At 42.4% G+C, this 21,179-nt stretch overlaps 1 protein-coding gene across 4 annotated transcripts in view; it reads right to left on the reverse strand.

The window, feature by feature from the left end:
• Positions 1 to 21,179, reverse strand: part of LRRK1 (leucine rich repeat kinase 1) — a 162,805-nt gene that overhangs the window by 20,661 nt on the left and 120,965 nt on the right. For all 4 annotated transcript variants that reach the window (XM_055277046.2, XM_063640037.1, XM_055277047.2 and 1 more), the window contains 3 exons: positions 9,169 to 9,340; positions 6,697 to 6,860; positions 5,571 to 5,710 (listed from right to left, as the gene is read on the reverse strand). In XM_055277046.2, the coding sequence (XP_055133021.1) occupies positions 5,571 to 5,710; positions 6,697 to 6,860; positions 9,169 to 9,340 (476 nt within the window). The remainder of the gene's footprint in view (positions 1 to 5,570; positions 5,711 to 6,696; positions 6,861 to 9,168; positions 9,341 to 21,179) is intronic.

Raw genomic sequence — 21,179 nt, forward strand, 5'->3', positions numbered from 1 at the left:
GTGGGTCCCTGACCCCCGAGCGGCCTAACTGGGAGGCACCCCCAAGTAGGGGCAGACTGACACTTCACACAGCCGGGTACTCCTCTGAGACAAAACTTCCAGAGGAACGATCAGGCAGCAGCATTTGCGGTTCACGAAAATCTGCTGTTCTGCAGCCACCGCTGCTGATATCCAGGCAAACAGGGTCTGGAGTGGACCTCTAGCAAACTCCAACAGACCTGCAGCTGAGGGTCCTGTCTGTTAGAAGGAAAACTAACAAACAGAAAGGACATCCACACCAAAAAGCCATCTGTATGTCACCATCATCAAAGACCAAAAGTAGATAAAACCACAAAGATGGGGAAAAAACAGAGCAGAAAAACTGGAAACTCTAAAAAGCAGAGTGCCTCTCCTCCTCCAAAGGAATGCAGTTCCTCACCAGCAACAGAACAAAGCTGGACAGAGAATGACTTTGACTAGTTGAGAGAAGAAGGCTTCAGACGATCAAACTACTCCAAGCTACGGGAGGAAACTCAAAACAATGGCAAAGAAGTTAAAAACTTTGAAAAAAAATTAGACGAATGTATAACTAGAATAACCAATGCAAATAAGTGCTTAAAGGAGCTGATGGAGCTGACAGCCAAGGCTTGAGAACTACCTGAAGAATGCAGAAGCATCAGGAGCCAATGCGATCAACTGGAAGAAAGGGTATCAGTGATGGAAGATGAAACAAATGAAGCAAGAAGGGAAGTTTAGAGAAAAAAGAATAAAAAGAAATGAACAAAGCCTCCAAGAAATATGGGACTATGTGAAAAGACCAAATCTATGTCTGATTGGTGTACCTGAAAGTGACGGGGAGAATGGAACCAAGTTGGAAAACACTCTGCAGGATATTATCCAGGAGAACTTCCCCAATCTAGCAAGGCAGGCCAACATTCAGATTCAGGAAATACAGAGAACGCCACAGAGATACTCCTCGAGAAAAGCAACTCCAAGACACATAATTGTCAGATTCACCAAAGTTGAAATGAAGGAAAAAATGTTAAGGGCAGCCAGAGAGAAAGGTCGGGTTACCCACAAAGGGAAGCCCATCAGACTAACAGTGGATCTCTTGGCAGAAACTCTACAAGCCAGAAGAGAGTGGGGGCCAATATTCAACATTCTTAAAGAAAAGAATTTTCAACCCAGAATTTCATATCCAGCCAAACTAAGCTTCATAAGTGAAGGAGAAATAAAATACTTTACAGACAAGCAAATGCTGAGAGATTTTGTCACCACCAGGCCTGCCCTAAAAGAGCTCCTGAAGGAAGCACTAAACATGGAAAGGAACAACCGGTACCAGCCACTGCAAAAACATGCCAAATTGTAAAGACCATCGAGGCTAGGAAGAAACTGCATCAACTAATGAGCAAAATAACCAGCTAACATCATAATGACAGGATCAGATTCACACATAACAATATTAACTTTAAATGTAAATGGGCTAAATGCTCCAATTAAAAGACACAGACTGGCAAATTGGATAAAGAGTCAAGACCCATCAGTGTGCTGTATTCAGGAAACCCATCTCATGTGCAGAGACACACATAGGCTCAAAATAAAGGGATGGAGGAAGATCTACCAAGCAAACGGAAAACAAAAAAAGACAGGGGTTGCAATCCTAGTCTCTGATAAAACAGACTTTAAACCAACAAAGATCAAAAGAGACAAAGAAGGCCGTTACATAATGGTAAAGGGATCAATTCAACAAGAAGAGCTAACTATCCTAAATATATATGCACCCAATACAGGAGCACCCAGATTCATAAAGCAAGTCCTGAGTGACCTACAGAGAGACTTAGACTCCCACACAATAATAATGGGAGACTTTAACACCCCACTGTCAACATTAGACGGATCAACAAGACAGAAAGTTAAGAAGGATACCCAGGAATTGAACTCAGCTCTGCACCAAGCGGACCTAATAGACATCTACAGAACTCTCCACCCCAAATCAACAGAATATACATTTTTTTCAGCACCACACCACACCTATTCCAAAATTGACCACATAGTTGGATGTAAAGCTCTCCTCAGCAAATGTAAAAGAACAGAAATTATAACAAACTGTCTCTCAGACCACAGTGCAATCAAACTAGAACTCAGCATTAAGAAACTCACTCAAAACCACTCAACTACATGGAAACTGAACAACCTGCTCCTGAATGACTACTGGGTACATAATGAAATGAAGGCAGAAATAAAGATGTTCTTTGAAACCAATGAGAACAAAGACACAACATACCAGAATCTCTGGGACACATTCAAAGCAGTGTGTAGAGGGAAATTTATAGCACTAAATGCCCACAAGAGAAAGCAGGAAAGATCCAAAATTGACACCCTAACATCACAATTAAAAGAACTAGAAAAGCAAGAGCAAACACATTCAAAAGCTAGCAGAAGGCAAGAAATAACTAAAATGAGAGCAGAACTGAAGGAAATAGAGACACAAAAAACCCTTCAAAAAATTAATGAATCCAGGAGCTGGTTTTTTGAAAAGATCAACAAAATTGATAGACCCCCTAGCAAGACTAATAAGAAAAGAGAGAAGAATCAAATAGACACAATAAAAAATGATAAAGGGGATATCACCACTGATCTCACAGAAATACAAACTAGCATCAGAGAATACTACAAACACCTCTATGCAAACAAACTAGAAAATCTAGAAGAAATGGATAAATTCCTCGACACACACACCCTCCCAAGACTAAACCAGGAAGATGTTGAATCTCTGAATAGACCAATAACAGGCTCTGAAATTGTGGCAATAATCAATAGCTTACCAACCAAAAAGAGTCCAGGACCAGATGGATTCACAGCCAAATTCTACCAGGGGTACAAGGAGGAACTTGTACCATTCCTTCTGAAACTATTCCAACCAATAGAAAAACAGGGAATCCTCCCTAACTCATTTTATGAGGCCAGCATCATCCTGATACCAAAGCCTGGCAGAGACACAACCAAAATAGAGAATTTTAGACCAATATCCTTGATGAACATTGATGCAAAAATCCTCAATAAAATACTGGCAAACTGAATCCAGCAGCACATCAAAAAGCTTATCCACCATGATCAAGTGGGCTTCATCCCTGGGATACAAGGCTGGTTCAACATACGCAAATCAACAAATGTAATCCAGCATATAAACAGAACCAAAGACAAAAACCACATGATTATCTCAATAGATGCAGAAAAGGCCTTTGACAAAATTCAACAACTTCATGCTAAAAACTCTCAATAAATTAGGTATTGATGGGACGTATCTCAAAATAATAAGAGCTATCTATGACAAACCCACAGCCAATATCATACTGAATGGGCAAAAACTGGAAGCATTCCCTTTGAAAACTGGCACAAGACAGGAATGCCCTCTCTCACCACTCCTATTCAACATAGTGTTGGAAGTTCTAGCCAGGGCAATCAGGTAGGAGAAGGAAATAAAGGGTATTCAATTAGGAAAAGAGGAAGTCAAATTGTCCCTGTTTGCAGATGACATGATTATATATCTAGAAAACCCCATTGTCTCAGCCCAGAATCTCCTTAAGCTGATAAGCAACTTCAGCAAAGTCTCAGGATACAAAATCAATGTACGAAAATCACAAGCATTCTTATACACCAATAAAAGAGAGCCAAATCATGAGTGAACTCCCATTCACAATTGCTTCAAAGAGAATAAAATACCTAGGAATCCAACTTACAAGGGACATGAAGGACCTCTTCAAGGAGAACTACAAACCACTGCTCAATGAAATAAAAGAGGATACAAACAAATGGAAGAACATTCCATGCTCATGGGTAGGAAGAATCAATATTGTGAAAATGGCCATACTGCCCAAGGTAATTTATAGATTCAATGCCATCCCCATCAAGCTACCAATGACTTTCTTCACAGAATTGGAAAAAACTACTTTAAAGTTCATATGGAACCAGCAAAGAGCCCGCATCACCAAGTCAATCCTAAGCCAAAAGAACAAAGCTTGAGGCATCCTGCTATCTGACTTCAAACTATACTACAAGGCTACAGTAACCAAAACAGCATGGTACTGGTACCAAAACAGAGACATAGATCAATGGAACAGAACAGAGCCCTCAGAAATAAATGCCGCATATCTACAACTATCTGATCTTTGACAAACCTGACAAAAATAAGCAATGGGGAAAGGATTCCCTATTTAATAAATGGTGCTGGGAAAAGTGGCTAGCCATATGTAGAAAGCTGAAACTGGATCCCTTCCTTACACCTTATACAAAAATTAATTCAAGATGGATTAAAGACTTACATGTTAGACCTAAGACCATAAAAACCCTAGAAGAAAACCTAGGCAATACCATTCAGGACATAGGCGTGGGCAAGGACTTCATGTCTAAAACACCAAAAGCAATGGCAACAAAAGCCAAAATTGACAAATGGGATCTCATTAAACTAAAGAGCTTCTGCACAGCAAAAGAAACTACCATCAGAGTGAACAGGCAACCTACAAAATGGGAGAAAATTTTCGTAACCTACTCATCTGACAAATGGCTAATATCCAGAATCTACAATGAACTCAAACAAATTTACAAAAAAAAAAAAAACCCATCAAAAAGTGGGCAAAGGACATGAACAGACACTTCTCAAAAGAAGACATTTATGAGGCCAAAAAACACATGAAAAAATGCTCATCATCACTGGCCATCAGAGAAATGCAAATCAAAACCACAATGAGATACCATCTCACACCAGTTAGAATGGCTATCATTAAAAAGTCAGGAAACAACAGGTGCTGGAGAGGATGTGGAGAAATAGGAGCACTTTTACACTGTTGGTGGGACTGTAAACTAGTTCAACCATTGTGGAAGTCAGTGTGGCGATTCCTCAGGGATCTAGAACTAGAAATACCATTTGACCCAGCCATCCCATTACTGGGTATATACCCAAAGGACTATAAATCATGCTGCTATAAAGACACATGCACACGTATGTTTATTGTGGCACTATTCACAATAGCAAAGACTTGGAACCAACCCAAATGTCCAACAATGATAGACTGGATTAAGAAAATGTGGCACATATACACCATGGAATATTATGCAGCCATAAAAAATGATGAGTTCATATCATTTGTAGGGACATGGATGAAGCTGGAAACCATCATTCTCAGTAAACTATCGCAAGGACAAAAAAACCAAACACCACATGTTCTCACTCATAGGTGGGAATTGAACAATGAGAACTCATGGACACAGGAAGGGGAACATCACACTCCGGGGACTGTTGTGGGGTGGGGGGAGGGAGGAGGCACAGCATTAGGAGATATACCTAATGCTAAATGACGAGTTAATGGGTGTAGCAAACCAACATGGCACATGGATACATATGTAACAAACCTGCCCATTGTGCACATGTACCCTAAAACCTAAAGTATAATAATAATTTAAAAAAAAGACCCCCTAGTTTTCTTGGGCTGAATTCCAGTGGGATTTTTGTCCTCCCCAAAAGCAGCAGCCCCACCATGATTCATAAGAAATATTAGCATGAACAAGGGCTTGCTTCTAGAATCTCCTCTTACCGGGAAACCACTGATCGATCAAGGAATTGACATGGTCTGTGATGAATGCCATGGCTGAGAAGTCCCTCATTTCTGATTGGCAAATGATTTTGATTCCTCCGCTTTTCTTCTTTTTCCAGTTCACATCGGAAGATTCCACACTGCAACCCAGAAACCAAAAGGATCCCATTGTGATCTGGCTCTGGGGGACCCTGGGATGACATCCCTACCCCCAGGGACAGGACCCAATCCCCGGGGACCTGGAGTGACTCTGTGCCCTGCAGGACCGATGGGGGACTCCTCCCTGTATGTGCGTGTGTGTGGCCCTGCCTTGTTCTTACCCTGGACCTGGCCTGGTGAAGGAGACACAAGGAAGATGCAGTCAGGGATGCTCAACATGGGAGCTGACCCTCAGGTGAGGCCCTAAGGAAGTTCCCGGACCTCCCTGAACCTCAGTGTTCTCATCTGTCCAGCAGCAACCATGGGCTTTAAGTGAGAACATCTATGTGGAAGTGGCAGGTGCCAATCGAGCCCTCTGTAAAGTTACCTCCTCTTTTCCCTTCTTCTCCTCTCATAGAGCTGAAGAATATTTTGCAAAGTTCATTGTAAATATTAAAGTAATCTTGGGTGTTTATCATTTGTTAAACCTGTTGAGCTGACTTTAGGTCTACCGCTCTCAAAAAAAACAAGAATAAATGGCACAGGGCGCTGAGTTCCGTGTCTGGTTATGGGCAGTAGAGATGGGGGCTGAGGAGTCTCGGCATCCCCTGTCCCCAGCCTGGCTTCTCACGGAACAAGGAGACGGGCAGGATGGCTGCAAGGTCACCATGGTGACCTGAATAACCATGGGAGGTGCCTGAGGCTGTCCTGAACTCAATGGCCGCCACGTCCCTCAAGTCCTCAGCTGTGGCCGCCACATCTGCCTTTGCCTTTCCCGTCCTGCAAGGGGGGCTCAGCAGGGGTGACAAGACTCGAGCCTCTGGGACAGTCATGGGAAGGCCTCACATTTCTAGCAAGCTGCCATGACGAGCCGCTCTCACGAGCAAAATTCTGGACACCAAGAGGATGAGGTATCCTGCTGACGTGGCCCCGGGGTGGCTGCTGTGGCACCTGCTGACCCAGCAGGTGGCCGTCCAGGTGTTCCTACCTGAGGTAGCCCCCATCAAAAGTGACCAGGAGCCCTTCCTGCCAGTAGATGGTCTGATTTCTTTTCACTCTGAATGTGCTACAGCGATTTCTCTGGTTTCCTGTAAAACTGTAAATGGTGACTTTCCTGTTCCTGCTTTTAGTATTCTTCTTGTTTTCAAAAAGCTGAAAGACAGAGAAAAGACCCTGCTTAAGTATTCTGGGCTCCTCGCTGGCCCTGGGCAGAGCTCTGCGGAGGCTGGGCTGGGCCCCATCTTGATAAATGTCCCCCGTCTTTCCCACCCTCTCCTCCCACGCTGCTCATCCCTGCTGCCAAATTGAACGTTACATTATCTGACAGGGTCTCCAGGGTATTCCAGAAACACAGTTTTTCCAAAGAATTGAAAAATAGGCTTTCCTTTAAACATTTTTTCCCTTTCTGACTTTACAAGCAAAAATTCATATTAGAAAATGTAAAAAATACAGAAAAATGTAAGAGGGAAAACAAAACACCAATTTGACACCAAGCAGAGAGATCATTCAGATTTTGGTATATATTATTCCAGGATTTTTTTTTCTATCTCCATATATTTGTAAAAAACAACTGAAGCTATATTGGATTTCTAACTTCGTATACTTTAAAAAAACCTCACTTTTCCTATGCCATTAAAAACACACATAAAATTCATTTTTCTAAAGTTTAATATTCTATTAAGCGTAGTAGTTTCCTGAATCACTCTCTTCTGAAGTGTAAGTTGGTGCCAATCTTTTGCTCCCTCAAAACCACCTTGAGTTACATGAGAAAGGCAGAGCTTTCTCTGATTGAAAATGATGTCCTTAGTTTAGATGTTTACCAGTCGGATTATTGGTCGAAGGGTCTGAATGTTTTAAAGCTCTGGACACATCCCTCGGAATCACTTTTTGAACGACGAGACTGTCCTGTGCACCGACTACCAGTGTGCGCAGGGCCGCTTCGTGCCCCGGGGCTGGGGATTACGGCTCAGCTCTTTGCTAATGTGATGGATGAAAAGTGGCATCTCACTGCTGCTTGAATTTGCATGCCTTTGATGAGTGATGAGACTGCACTCTTTTCCCCCTCCTGTCACCCATCTGAATTTCAATAGGACTTCTTTCCTAACTTCGAGTGAGGGAAGCTGCTGCCCGGAAGGGCGCCCTGGCCTCCAGGCCCAGCTGGGCCCCACTTGTGAGCTCAGCCTCCCACGATGCTAGTGCTCCATGACCCTCCCCTGAGAACACAGCGGGACACGGAGTTCAAAGGGAGGGCAGAGGAATGGGAACGTAGGATCCCAGCGCCTGCGCCCACTCCTTCAATCGGTGCACCCTTCTGGTGCTATAAACCAATCTCCCTCCCCGCTAGCACAGGCTGCTGCTGTCACGATGGACTTTAAGGCTTTTGCATTGATTTTTCTTACCATTTCAGTACAAATGGGAAGATCAAAGAACATTTTTATAGAGCTAAAAAGTTATAATTCAATAAGGACTTTCTAATTAGGATGTCGCAACAATAAACTCATACGGAGTTTAATGTCAAGGATTTGACAGTCAGGGATTATGCCAGAGGTTCGCAAAACCAAAAGTGTGTCAGAATCCCCTGGAGGGGTTGTGAAGACCAGTGCGGGGTTCCCCCTGGAGTTTCTCATGCAGCGGGTTTGAGGTGGGACCTGAGAAGGTGTGTTCCTCACACATTCCCAGGTGAGGCTGATTTTGCTGCTATAGGAACCCCACTTTGAAAATCACCACTGCAGCAAATATTGCTTTCATGTTCCTGCCTTGCATGAAATTAACGTTGCCTGACAGCTGGGATTCCTTCCCATAACCCCAGGTAAACCCACAGAAGCTAACTCCTTGGGCGGGGTCTCCAGGGTTACCAGAGCCACGTAAAGTTCCGCACAAGTGGTTCTCAAACTGGACTGCACAGGGCACTCGCCTGGGAGCCTTAAAAATACCAAAGAGGAATCACTTTTTCAAACGATGCTCAAAGATTCTGATTCGATCGGTCTGGAGTGTGGTCTGCATCTCTTAGAATCTCCTCCAGGCGAGTCTAGCGTGCAGCCAGGATGGCAAAACCGTGCTTCTAACCTCACGGTTCTCCAAGTGTGGTTGCTGGGCCAGTGGCATCACCTCGGGGAATGGATAGAAATGCGAATTCTTGGCCTCAGTCCACACCTACTGAATCAGAACCTCTGGGGTGGGGCCCACCAAACTGTGTTCTAACACACTCCAGGTGGTTTTGAGGTGGGCTAACATTGAGAACCACTATTTATAAAGGGCGTGTTCTGTCACTCACAGGATGGCTTAAATGGGTTGGCCAGCGGCCCATGCCACACCTGCCCTTGGCACTACATTGGTGGCATGGCTCTAGGAGAAGGGTCTCCAGGCAGGGCCCCACAGCAAAGGGCATTCCCCTCCCCCAAGGGTACAACTGTAGGTGCCTCTCTGGCATCTGCCTGTGCAGAAACCGCAGCCATAATACCTGCAGGTCCATCTCCGCCAGGCTGATCAGCATCCGTGCTATAAACCTTTGCCAGAAGCCGACGGGAACGAAGCTCATCTTAAATACCCTCTGAATGGTGTTGGCTGCGGGGTGCCGCATGCCGTGGGTGTCCAGGCCAGGTTTAGATGGAAGGAGATGGGGTAGGAGGTAGCTGAAACACACCAAGGAGGATTGGTGAACAGTGAGGCCCAAGCTCCACGGCAGGGCGCTGACCCCAGCAGATGGCCTGGTCTGGGGACAGGCTGTGCTGGAACACCTCAGGCTGCTGGGTTCCTTCCTCCCAGGGCCTTTGGAATTCTGTTATTAGTAAGAGAAGGGTGGTTTATATGCTGAGAATAAATACTCCAAAGGAAAATGAAGACTGGTCCCATTAATATGAGTCTATCGTGGTTTCTAAGATAGAGACTAGAATGAGGCTAAGGGAAGACATGAAAACATCATGGTCCTAAAAATGTCAGACATAGCAAATGGGACTCAGTTCTCTATAAATGGGGTTGCAGTTGGGGAATCACTTAACATTAACTTTGGTTGATGAAGGAAAAACAAATACAGCTGCAAGGTTTCAAGGACAATGCAGATATTAGGGTCAGAGTAACATTTTTGGCCTTTAAAGCTATTTATTATTCTTGGCCAGTTGACACAACGCAATTGCCTTAAAAGTTAGAATGAGCCTGTTTTGTGCGAAACAGGGATGTTTTACGAGAACACTCTTGGTCATCATAAAAATGCTGCATCATTGTGTCAGCAAGGCCTTCACGTCTTTTGTCATCTTAAAACAGCTGAAACCTGGGAGGTCCTTCCAAAAGTGTGCCTGAAAACCAGCAAGGGCTGCATGCTGTGGGGCTGCGGGGGCAGCCACCGGACAGGCAGAGGACGGCCCCTGGGTGTGCAGATGCTGCACTCTTTCCCAATAAAGGTTTTACCTTCAGTTCTCCTAATCTTAAAATAGATCTATTTCAGTCCAATAAATGTCCTTAGAACTTTCTGGAAAAGACTCCCTAAACTATAAGAAAATACAACGACAGCCCATGGCCCAAGCATACAGGCCAAGTCTCGGCTCTGACGTACACGCTCTGACACATGGGTATACAATGGGGAGAGAAAGGGTCCCCTCTTGGCAGGGCTGGTGAAGGTAGACAGGGGCTGTGCAGATGACGCAGCAGACACAGGTGGTGAAGCAGGAGGCCTTTTCAGCCTTTCAGGTCTTGGGCGAAAGGACATTCCCAACCTCTCGCTAGATGCCTCTTCATCAGAGTGTCCTGTCCTATTCCTTCACATCTGAAAATTCCTTGCTTCTCCATCTGCTCAGTGTTTGTTCCCCATACAGGAGGCCCCGGGCCTTGCCTGCTGTTTCTTTCTGCTTTTTCTACTTCATCTCATGCATCCTGGGTCTCTCATGTGGCCCTCTTACAGTGGCGGTGCCCCGTGTCTTTCTTGCTCTTCTCCTTGTTGGAGTGTGCTTAGAGAGTGGGCGGGGGAGCATTCTCTGTCCCCAGGCGCACCAGCATGATGTGCAGTGGCACACAGAAGAGGTGCTCCGTGATGTTTTTGAGGGCAGAGGTTTAGAAGGTGACATGGCAAATAAAGAGATCCTGAGTGGGCACAGAAGCCAGTTCTCCAGGTAAGCAGTGGTCTCAAGGTAGTGCAGGCCGCTGGCTCCGGGTTTCAGAGCAGTTACGAGCTGGGAAAGGCCGTCCCAGGGAATAACCAGTGAGTCAGCAGGACAGGTCCTAAGAGGTAAATTATTCATGTGTTTGGTGAATGTAAAGCAGTGAAACCCTGGCAGGGCACAGTGTCTGCACTGAGGTGCTGGCTCATGCCACCCCACTGAGACAGCCTCAGACAGGGCTGCAGCCCTTCTCGGAGTCTGCTGAGAGGCAAGGACCTTCCTCCTGAAAGAAGCACAAAGGCTTCAAACTGTATGGTACTTCCGGGGGTTCACGGAGGTTTTCTGAGGGGCTGGAGGGGTTCAGTGCAGGTGGGAAACCGTGCTCTGGGAGCGGCAGCAAATGTATCTGTTTGCACGGATCCAGGGATCCCAGCAGCCTTAGAAAGCTGACGATGCCAGGAGCGGGGACTTGCCTGGGGCACAAGGGAACCATTATGCCTGTGCTGAGATGAAACGTGTCCCACTATTCCTGGATATGCATAGAGCACGACACCATGGCTACGAGAACCTATGATGAAGAAACAGTAACGACAACTGGACTGTCAGTACTGGATGTCTTGGGAGCTTAAGAGACACTGTTCCGAGTATTTTACATGTATTTATCAGTGGCTGTTTCCATACAGGAGGCCCTGGGACGTGCCTGCTACTGTTTCTTTCTGCTGGTCTGAATATTTTACATGTATTATCTAATTTAATCCTCACAACAACCATCATACTTATAGTAATTATATTAGACCCATTGTGCAGATGAGAAAGAAGAAGGTAGTTGGGATTCATACTTGGTGCATCCCAACTTCATATTCTAACCTGCTGTGCCACAAGCCTTGGTGAGGACCTGGCAGTGATCACGCTGATGATCTTGTTCAACCAAACACACACACACACACACACACACACACACACACTATAAATACATGTACATTTTATACATATGAAAACTGACTTTATATAGATAACTGACTTTCTTTTACTGAGTACTCGTATCTCCTCACTCCTCTAACCTGCAATAAAACAATCTGAAAGTTGTCAGATCCGGCAACGTTGTAAACACACAGGCTGCGCCTTACTCTGAACGTTCTCATGGACCAAAGTTAAGGACGCCGCTGGGCCATGTTATGAGGGGCTGTGGAATTTTGAATTCCTCTTTGGGGTTTTATTTTTTAAGGAACCCAGAGAGCTGGAGCAGCAGAAAGACTTGAGGCCCCTCCCATACCTAGTGGGAGGTGGGTGGGGCCTCAGGCAAAGGCGGGGCCAGTGGCTGGTTCCCAGGTGGCCGGGTCTCCGGCCTCACTGTGCAGGATCCAGGGGACACCCCTGTAGAGAGCTGGAGTTGAGGACGCAGAGTGGCGGTGTGTCCTCTGGGTGCTGCATGGCAACGTTCTGTGGATTTGGATCCTGTGGATTTGGATCCTGGATACAGCTTCATTGCCAACATCAGCATGGAACCCAGGAAGCAGCTGAAATGGAAACTAGTACTCAGAGGCCTGAGGACAAAGCTGGTTCAGGGCAGAGCATCATGGGAGGTCTCATCCCTCATGTGCTCCCCCAGCCTGGCCCTCGTAGTGGTCCCACCCTGAGGGGAGGCATTCAGTTCAGCTACTTCAGAAGATATATCCTGGTAATGGGTAGCACAGAGGAGAGTAGGAGGAAAGAAGAAGCCAACACTACACTTGGTTTTGATGAAAGCCAAGCCTGACAGTGAGACTTTGAAGGAAGAAAAGTTAAGTAAGAGCTCATAAAGAGTCTGCAAAAACTCCCCAACAAGAGCACCCTGCTTGGTAAGGCTAGGGGGCCTCACTGCCTCTCCCCTGCCTTCCATGGACCAAATGCTAGGTCCAGAGCACATGTTGTGGGGAGGTAGAGACGTGTGCTGCCCAATGCTCAAGGGCCAACGGCGTAACTGAGGGTCTGGGCGGGTGGGTAAGAGGTAACAAGTAGGGGAGTGTAAGGGCAGTAAAAGCCACAGGAGGATGGTGGCAGAGCTCTTGGAGGGGCAGTAGGCTTCTCAGAGGCCCCTGGACTGCAGCAGAGCAGGTGGTTGGGCATCCTTGATCACATGAGAGGAGGTGGCATGGGGTCAGAGGTCCTCGGCGAGGGGTTGGGGTGACGAAGACTGAGGAGGACCCTTTTCTGCCCAGAAGACAATGGGGTGACACCTTTAAAAGACTGACTGAAAAATGACCCAGAATTCTACATCCAAGAAAATTATCCATCAGAAAATTAGAGTGTTAATAAAGACATTTTCATATAAACAAAAGTGACACCTTTAAAAGACTGACCGAAGAATGACCCAGAATTCTACATCCAAGAAAATTATCCATCGAAAAATTAGAGTGTTAATAAAGACATTTTCATATAAACAAAAGTCTTGTCTAAAAAAGAGAATTTGTTTCCATCAGACTTAGACTTTAAGAAATGCTACACGTAATTCTTCAGGTTAAAGAGAGATTATACCGATGGAAAGAGGTGAAAAGCACCAGAAATGGTCAACATTTTTCCCTTAATTTCTTAAAAGACTATTGATTGTGTAATTATTCAAAGCAAAAGTAATAACACTATATTATGGGGTTCATTACATACATTGTAGTCCTCCCTTATCTGCAGTTTTTTCTTCATGGTTTCAATGACTGGTCCAAAAATTTTAAGATATTTAGAAAGAGAGAGAGAGAGAGACCACATTTACATAACTTCTATTACAGTATGTCATAATTATACTGTTTTGTTGTTAGTTATTATTGTTAATTTCTACTGTGTGTTGTTAATCACTTACTGGGTTACAATTAAACTTTATGATAGGTATGTATAAAAAGGAAAAAGCATAGTGTATGTAGGGCTCAATACTATCGCAGTTTTAGGCATCCACTGGGGTGTGGAAATCTACCAGCTGTGGATGAGGGGGACTACTGTATAGAAGAAACGTGGATGACAACAAGAGTACAGAGGGTGCTGGGAGGAGTAATGTCACTGAATCGCACTGAGGTTTTTGCATTTAATTCGAAGTGGTATAATATTAATTACAAGCAGATTGTGAGAAGGTAAGGATGCATATTCTAATCCCAAGAGTAACCACTAGAACACAATACCAAGAAGAATGGCCAAAAACCCAACAGAGAGCATGAAAATACTAAAATAAAATTTAACTCAAAAGGAGGCAGGAAAGAATGAACAAAATAACAAAAACAGATGGTATAAATACAAAATAAATAGAGAAATAGTAGGCTTAAACCCAACCATATAATTATGATAAATGTAAATGAATCAAATATTCCTATTAAAAGGCAGAGATTATGAGATTGGATAATGTGCTGTCAGCAAGAGATTCATTTTTAATAGAGATCATAACCTGCTACGAGAAGAACAGGGGAAAAACCGAGGTAGAACTAAAAGAGCTGGTGTGGCTATTTTAACACCAGACAAAATAGACTTCAAGAAAAGGAGTATTAACAGTGATAAAGAGAAACATTGTATAATGAAAAAAGGGTCACTTCATTACACAGGCATGACACAAATGTGTGTATGTAACCAATAACGGCTTCAAAATATATAAAACAAAGCCTATCAGAACTGGAGAGAGAGGTAGACTTATCATTAGATATTTTACCATCTCTGTCTTAGTAATTGATAGAATGAATAGGAAAAAAGTCAATGAGAATATGGAAGATTTGAACACGTTGTTTACCACTTTGAGCTAATTAAAGTTTATAAAATACTATAGCCACACCAGAGAAAACACGTTTTTTTGTGTGCACTTCAGACTTTCACCAGGAAAGATCACACATTGGCCCATAAAATCAGTCTCAATGAATTTCAAAATACAGAAATCTTAGAATATATTCTCTGACCAAAATCATGTAAGATATATTAGAAAATCTTTCAAATTAATGATAAAAACACAACATAGAAAAATTAGTTGTATTTGTCATATAAAGCAGTGCTTAGAAAGTTATGGCTTTAAATGCTTACATAGAAAATAGGAAAGGCTTAAAATAAATGACCTAGGCTTCCACCTTAAGAAGTAAGAACAAGAAGCATAAATTAAACCCAAAGTTAGCTGAAGGAAGACAATAATAAAGAGCAGTAATAGATGAAATAAAAGAGAAAAATAATAGAAGAAATCAGCAATGGCAACGGTTGGTTCTTTAAAACGATTCCAAAAATTTGATAAACACTTAACAAGACTGATCAAGAAAGAATGAGAGAAAAGACATATTATTAATATCTGGAGAGAGAGGATATCACTACACATTCCAGAGATATTTTAAATACCTTTATATTAATACATTCTGCACCACAGATGAAAACAGAAAATTTATTGAAAAAAAGTAACTTACCAAAACTGACACAAGAATAGAAAATTTTAATAACCCTATAGCTAATAAATAGACTGAATTTGTAATTAAAAATCCTCTTGTGAAGTCAACTCCAGGCTATAAATTCTATCAAACAGTTAAGGAAGGTCTAACACCAATCTTATACAAAATCGTGGAGAAAATAGAGAAGGAAAAAAATCTTTTCAATTCATTTTATGAAGACAGCATACGTCTGATAACCCATAAAGACTTTTTATAAAAGTACCAACCAATATCCCTCATGAACATAGATTAAAAAATTCTTATACAAAATAGAAGGCACTGAAATCTGGCATTAGATAAAAAAGATAATAAATCATGAACACTTGGTATGAATCTTGGGAATACAAGGTTGGTTTAACATTTGAAAATCAATCAACATATTCATTTAACAGAAAAATAACTGAAGAAAAAATTAACTCAACAGAGGCAGAACAAGCATTTCTGGGGGACAAAATTCAGTACCCATTTATGATAAAAGCTTTCAGCAAACTGGGAATAAAAGGGAACTTCCTCAATCTGATAAAGTTTCCATGGATAACAAAGCTCTGCAGAAAACATCACACTTGATGGTGAAAGACTGAATGCTTCCCCCTGAGATCACACAGAATGACGTCTTCTCTCACCCCTTCTATTTAAGCCTTTGCTAGAGATCCAAGCGAACGCAATCAGGCAAAAAGAGCAAAAAAAAATGTGAAGATTAGAATGAAAAAAGTAAAACTGTTTTTCAAAAAAGAAGCATACTTAGAAAATCCTGAAAAATCTACTGGAGCTAATAGGTGAATTTAGCAAGGTTTTTGGACATAAGGTAAATATTTAAATTATATTTCTGTATACCAGCAACAAAAAATGGAAATCAAATTAGAAGATATGTTATTTACCCATATTGGAGAACATAAATTATGTAGACACAAATTTAACGAAAGATGCAGAAAACCTGAATACTGAGAACAAACCACTGTTGAGACAAACTTTTTAAAAACCAAAATAAATGAAGAGATATACCATGTTCATATTGGAAGATTCAATATTTCTAAGATGTCAGCTCTCTTTGATCTATAGATTCAATGTAATCGCCATAAAAATCAAGAATCAGACAAGCTGATTCTAAAATTTGGATGAAAATGCAAAGGATCTAGAATAATCCAAAATAATCTTGAAACAGAAGAACAAAACTGGAGGGTATCATATGCTGAACAATGAGCCCCAAAATACCCAGGTCCTAAACCCTAGAACTGCGATTGTTACATGGAAATAGAGACTTTGTAGGTGTGGTTAAGTTATGGACTTTAAAACGGGGGTAAGATCCCACATTATCTGGGTGGACCTTAAGTGCAGACACAGCGTCCTTAAAAGATAGGGGGAAGAGAGAGATTTGCACAGAAGAAGGCAAGATGGCCGCTGGAGCAGGGTGCCATGCTCCTGGGAGGGACGGCTTCAAGATGGCTGACTAGAGGCATTTCAGACTTGCCTCCGACACTGAGAAGAGGCAAAATAGTGAGTAGATAATCACACGTTGAACAGATCATCCAAGAGGGAACACTGGAATTCGACAGAAAAGTGACAGGAAGTACCTAAGGCAAGGAAGGAGAAGGAAGCAAGGCAGCCTGTTAGGCTGAGAGCTGAGAGAGACTCCCCAGTGTGGGGAAAAGGTAAGTGAGAGATCCCCAGTGGTCCACATTCCCACTCTGGACTCCTGAAATCCAAGGCACAGGAGAGCCCCTCGCCCTTTGTGGGCCCTGAAACTAACTGATGGGAGATTGTGCAATGGCACTGCTCTGAGGGTGCTCACTCTAGGTCTCACACTCTTTGAGACCAGAGCAGCCACGCTAAGGAGGCAATTTATTTATATTTTAATTTTTAATTTCAATAGGGTTTTGGGGAGCAGGTGGTGTTTGGTTACACGATAAAGTTCTTCAGTGGTGATTTCTGAGATTTTAGCGCTCCCATCACCCGAGCAGTGTACACTGTACCCAATGTGTAGTTTTTTATCTCTCATCCCCTCCCACCCTTTCCCCTGAGTCCCCAAAGTCCATTGTATTATTCTTATGCCTTTGCATCCTCATAGCTTAACTCCCAATTATAATTTAGAACATACGATGTTTAGTTTTCCATTCCTGAGTTACTTCACTTAGAATAATGGTCTCCAATTCATCCAGGTTGCTGCAAATGCCATTATTTTATTCCTTTATATGGCTGAGTAGTATTCTATGGTATATATATACCACAATTTTTTTAATCCAGTTGTTGATTGATGCACATTTGGGATGGTTCCATATTTTTGCAATTATGAATTGTGCTGTTATAAACATGTGTGTGCAAGTATCTTTTTTGTATAATGACTTCTTTTCCTTTGGGTAGATAGCCAGTAGTGAGATTGCTGGATCAAATGGTAACCTACTTTTAGTTCTTTAAGAAATCCGCAAGGAGCCATTTTACAGCCCTGTCCCCAACAGACTGTGTACTGTCCTCGAGCCCAGTGGTGCTGGGGCTGAGGTGCAAGAGAAATGTGGGCTGCTACCCCTGGGGCTGAAGTGTGAGTGTGGCATAGGCTACCACCTTAAGGGCTAAGGTGTGAGTGGCATGTATTCCCCACCCACCAGCCTAACCTGTTGCCACTGAAGGTGGCCCACCCTCCCCAGTGGCAGGGCAGCAGTGTGGCCACTGATGTCCCCAGCCTGAGCATTCCATTGCTGGCCTGGGGATCACTCCACTCCTGCCTACCATGGCTGGTACCTGTACACACCACTGAGGGGCCTGAATACAAGCCCACCTGGCCTGGCTTCATGTCCCCTGGCCCCTGTGCCAGAGCACATGGACTAGGGCTGAGGGACTGCCCAGCTCAGTCCACCATCAGTGGTACCTGAACACTTCTCCTGAGGGCCTAAGGTTGGACCTACTGACTCTGCTGTTACCACTACAGCTGGTACCTACTTGCACATGTCACCCGTGGCCCTATGCACATGCCCAACCAGCCCATTGCAGCCAGTGCCAACACCAGCGTGCACTGTTCAGGACCTACAGGGTTTTCCTGCCACTTCCACTGCCATTACCCACACCATGCCAGCTGCCTAGGGACCCGAGAGCCCACCCACCTACCTGGCCCACTGACGCCACTACCAACATCCAAGTAAGCCTCCTGGAAGCCCAAGAATAGGCCTGTCTGGACGCTCTAACACTGGTGCCAGTATATACCACCCTGGGGTCCAAGGACAGGCATGCTTGCTGCCACCACTGGGGCCCAAAGACTGGCCCACCTGGCATCCCTGTTCCCAGCAAAACTTCCCCACAAGCTCCACTAACAACTGTACCCTAAATTAGTGAGGAAATCACAGATACCACTGACATTGTTTATAGCTAAAGAAATCATACAGATTACACTACTGCATCTATGTAGAATGAAAGCCAAAGTGCCCTACTGAACCAACACCATAGATGCATCTTCAGGAGAAAGTTCTCCCCTATGAAAGCAAATTCAAATACTGGAAGAAGTGACTGTTACACCAGATGCACAGATATCAATGTAAGGACGCAGGAAACATGTAAAAGCAAGGACATATGATACTTCCAAAGGAAAACAATAATTCTCCAGCCATACATCCTAATCAAGAACAAATTTATAAAATCCTGGAAAAATAATTAAAAATTCTGATACTAAAGGAGCTCAGTGAGATAGAAGAAAATTCTGAAAAACAATACAAAGAAATCAGAAAAACAATTCAGGATACAAATGATAAATTTACCAAAGAGATAGATATTAATATCATTAAAAAAAAAAACAAATGGAAATTCTGGGACTGAAGAATTCATTGAGTGAAATATAAAATACATTCAAAAGCTTCAGTAATAGGCTAGATCAAGCAGAATCATAATCTCAGAACTTGAAGACAGGTCTTATGAAAAACAGAGTTAGAAAAAAAAAAAGAAAAACAGAGTTAGACAAAAATAAAGAAAAATGAAGAAAATAATGAGTAGATATTTTCTCAATGAGTGGTATATGGGACACCATAAAGCAACCAAGTATTTACATTACTGGAGTCCCAGAAGGTGAAGAGAGAATGAAAGGGTTAGGAAAACCTATTTAACAAAATAAGAGATGAAAACTTCCTAAGTTTAGCAAGGTATTTAGACATCCAGATACAGGAGGCTCTGAGATCCCCAAACAGAGATAATGCAAAAACGTCTTCTCCATGGCACATTATAGTCAAACTGTCTAAAGTCAAAGAGAGAATTCTAAAAACAGCAATAGAAAAGAATCGAGTCACCTAAGAGACCCCATTAGACTAACAGCAGATTTCTCAGCAGAAACCTCATGTCACTAATAGACTGGCCCTAGAAGAACTGCTCAAGGGATCCTTAACCTGGAAGCAAAAAGAAAAATGATATTTAACATCACGAAAACACACAAAAGTATAAAAATCACTGGTAAGGCAAACACTCAAATGAGGAAGAGAAAGGACTCAAGTGGTACCACCACAGAAAACAACCAAACCACAGTGATAAGCAATAAGAGAGAAATAAAGGAACAAAGTATATATAAAAACAACCAGAAAATAATTAACAACAGGACAGGAAAAAAACCTCACATATTAATAATTACCTTGAATGTAAGTGGATTAAATTCTCCACTTAAAAGGTGTACACTGGCTGAATGGATTAAAAAAACAGGATTCAATTATATGCTACCAGTAAGAAACTCACTTTACCTGTAAAGACACATATAGACTGAAAGTAAAGCATTGCAAAAAGAAATTCCATGCAAATGTTAGCCAAAAGCAAGCAGACATCGCTATACTTATATCAGACAAAACAGACTTCAAGTCAAAAATAGTAAAAAGACAAAGAAGGTCATTATGTAATGATAAAGGGATCAATCCAACAAAAGACTATAACAATATCAATATATATGCACCCAACACTGGAGCACCCAGATTCATAAAGCAAATATTACTAGATCTAAAGAGAGAGATAGATTCCAATACTATAATAGTATGGCACTTAAACACACCACTCTCAGCATTAGACAGATCATCTAGACAGAAATTCATCAAAAAAACATTGGATTTAAATGACTTGAGACCAAAAGGACCTTACAGACATTTACAAACCAAACCCAAAATCAGCAGAAGGAAAGAAACCACATAATAAATAAGGGTCAGAGCAGAAATAAAATGGAATACAGACTTAAAAAAACAATACAAAGGATCAATGAAATGAAAAGTTGATTCTTCAAAAAGATAAACAAAATTAATAAATCACTAGGCTAGAGTAACCAAGAAGAGAAAAGACCCAAATAACCAAAATTGGTAATGAAAAAAGAGACATTACAACTGATACTATGGAAATACAAAAGATCATCAGAGACTATTATGAAGAACTATATGTTAACAAACCGGAAACCCTAGGAAAAAGAAACAGACAAATTCCCAGAAACATAAAACCTCACCCAAAGTGAATCAGGAATACAAAGTAAACCTGAACAGATCAATAATGGATTCTAAAATTCATATGCAACCAAACAAGAGATTGAATAGCTAAAGCAATCCTGAGCAAAAAGAACAAAGCTGGAGGAATCACACTATCTGACTTCAAAATATACTAGGAAGCTATAGTAACCCAAACAGCATGATATCAGTAGAAAAACAGACACCTAGACCAATGGAACAAAATAGAGAACCCAGAAATAAATCCACATATTTACAGTCAACAGATTCTCAACAAAGGTGCCAAGAACATACAGAGGAGGAAATATGCCCTCTTCAATAAATGGTGCTGGGAAAATTAGATATCTATATGGAGAAGAATGGAACTAGACCCCTATCTCTCACCACATACGAAAATCAACTCAAAATGGATTAAAGCCTTAAATTTAAGACCCCAAACTATAAACGACTAGAAGAAAACAGGGAAAGCACTTCAGGACATTGGTCTAGGCAAAGGTTTTATGGCTAAGACCTCGAAAACACAAACAA

Source organism: Symphalangus syndactylus, chromosome 5 (assembly GCF_028878055.3).
Source record: "Symphalangus syndactylus isolate Jambi chromosome 5, NHGRI_mSymSyn1-v2.1_pri, whole genome shotgun sequence".
Classification (NCBI taxonomy): Eukaryota; Metazoa; Chordata; class Mammalia; order Primates; family Hylobatidae; genus Symphalangus; species Symphalangus syndactylus.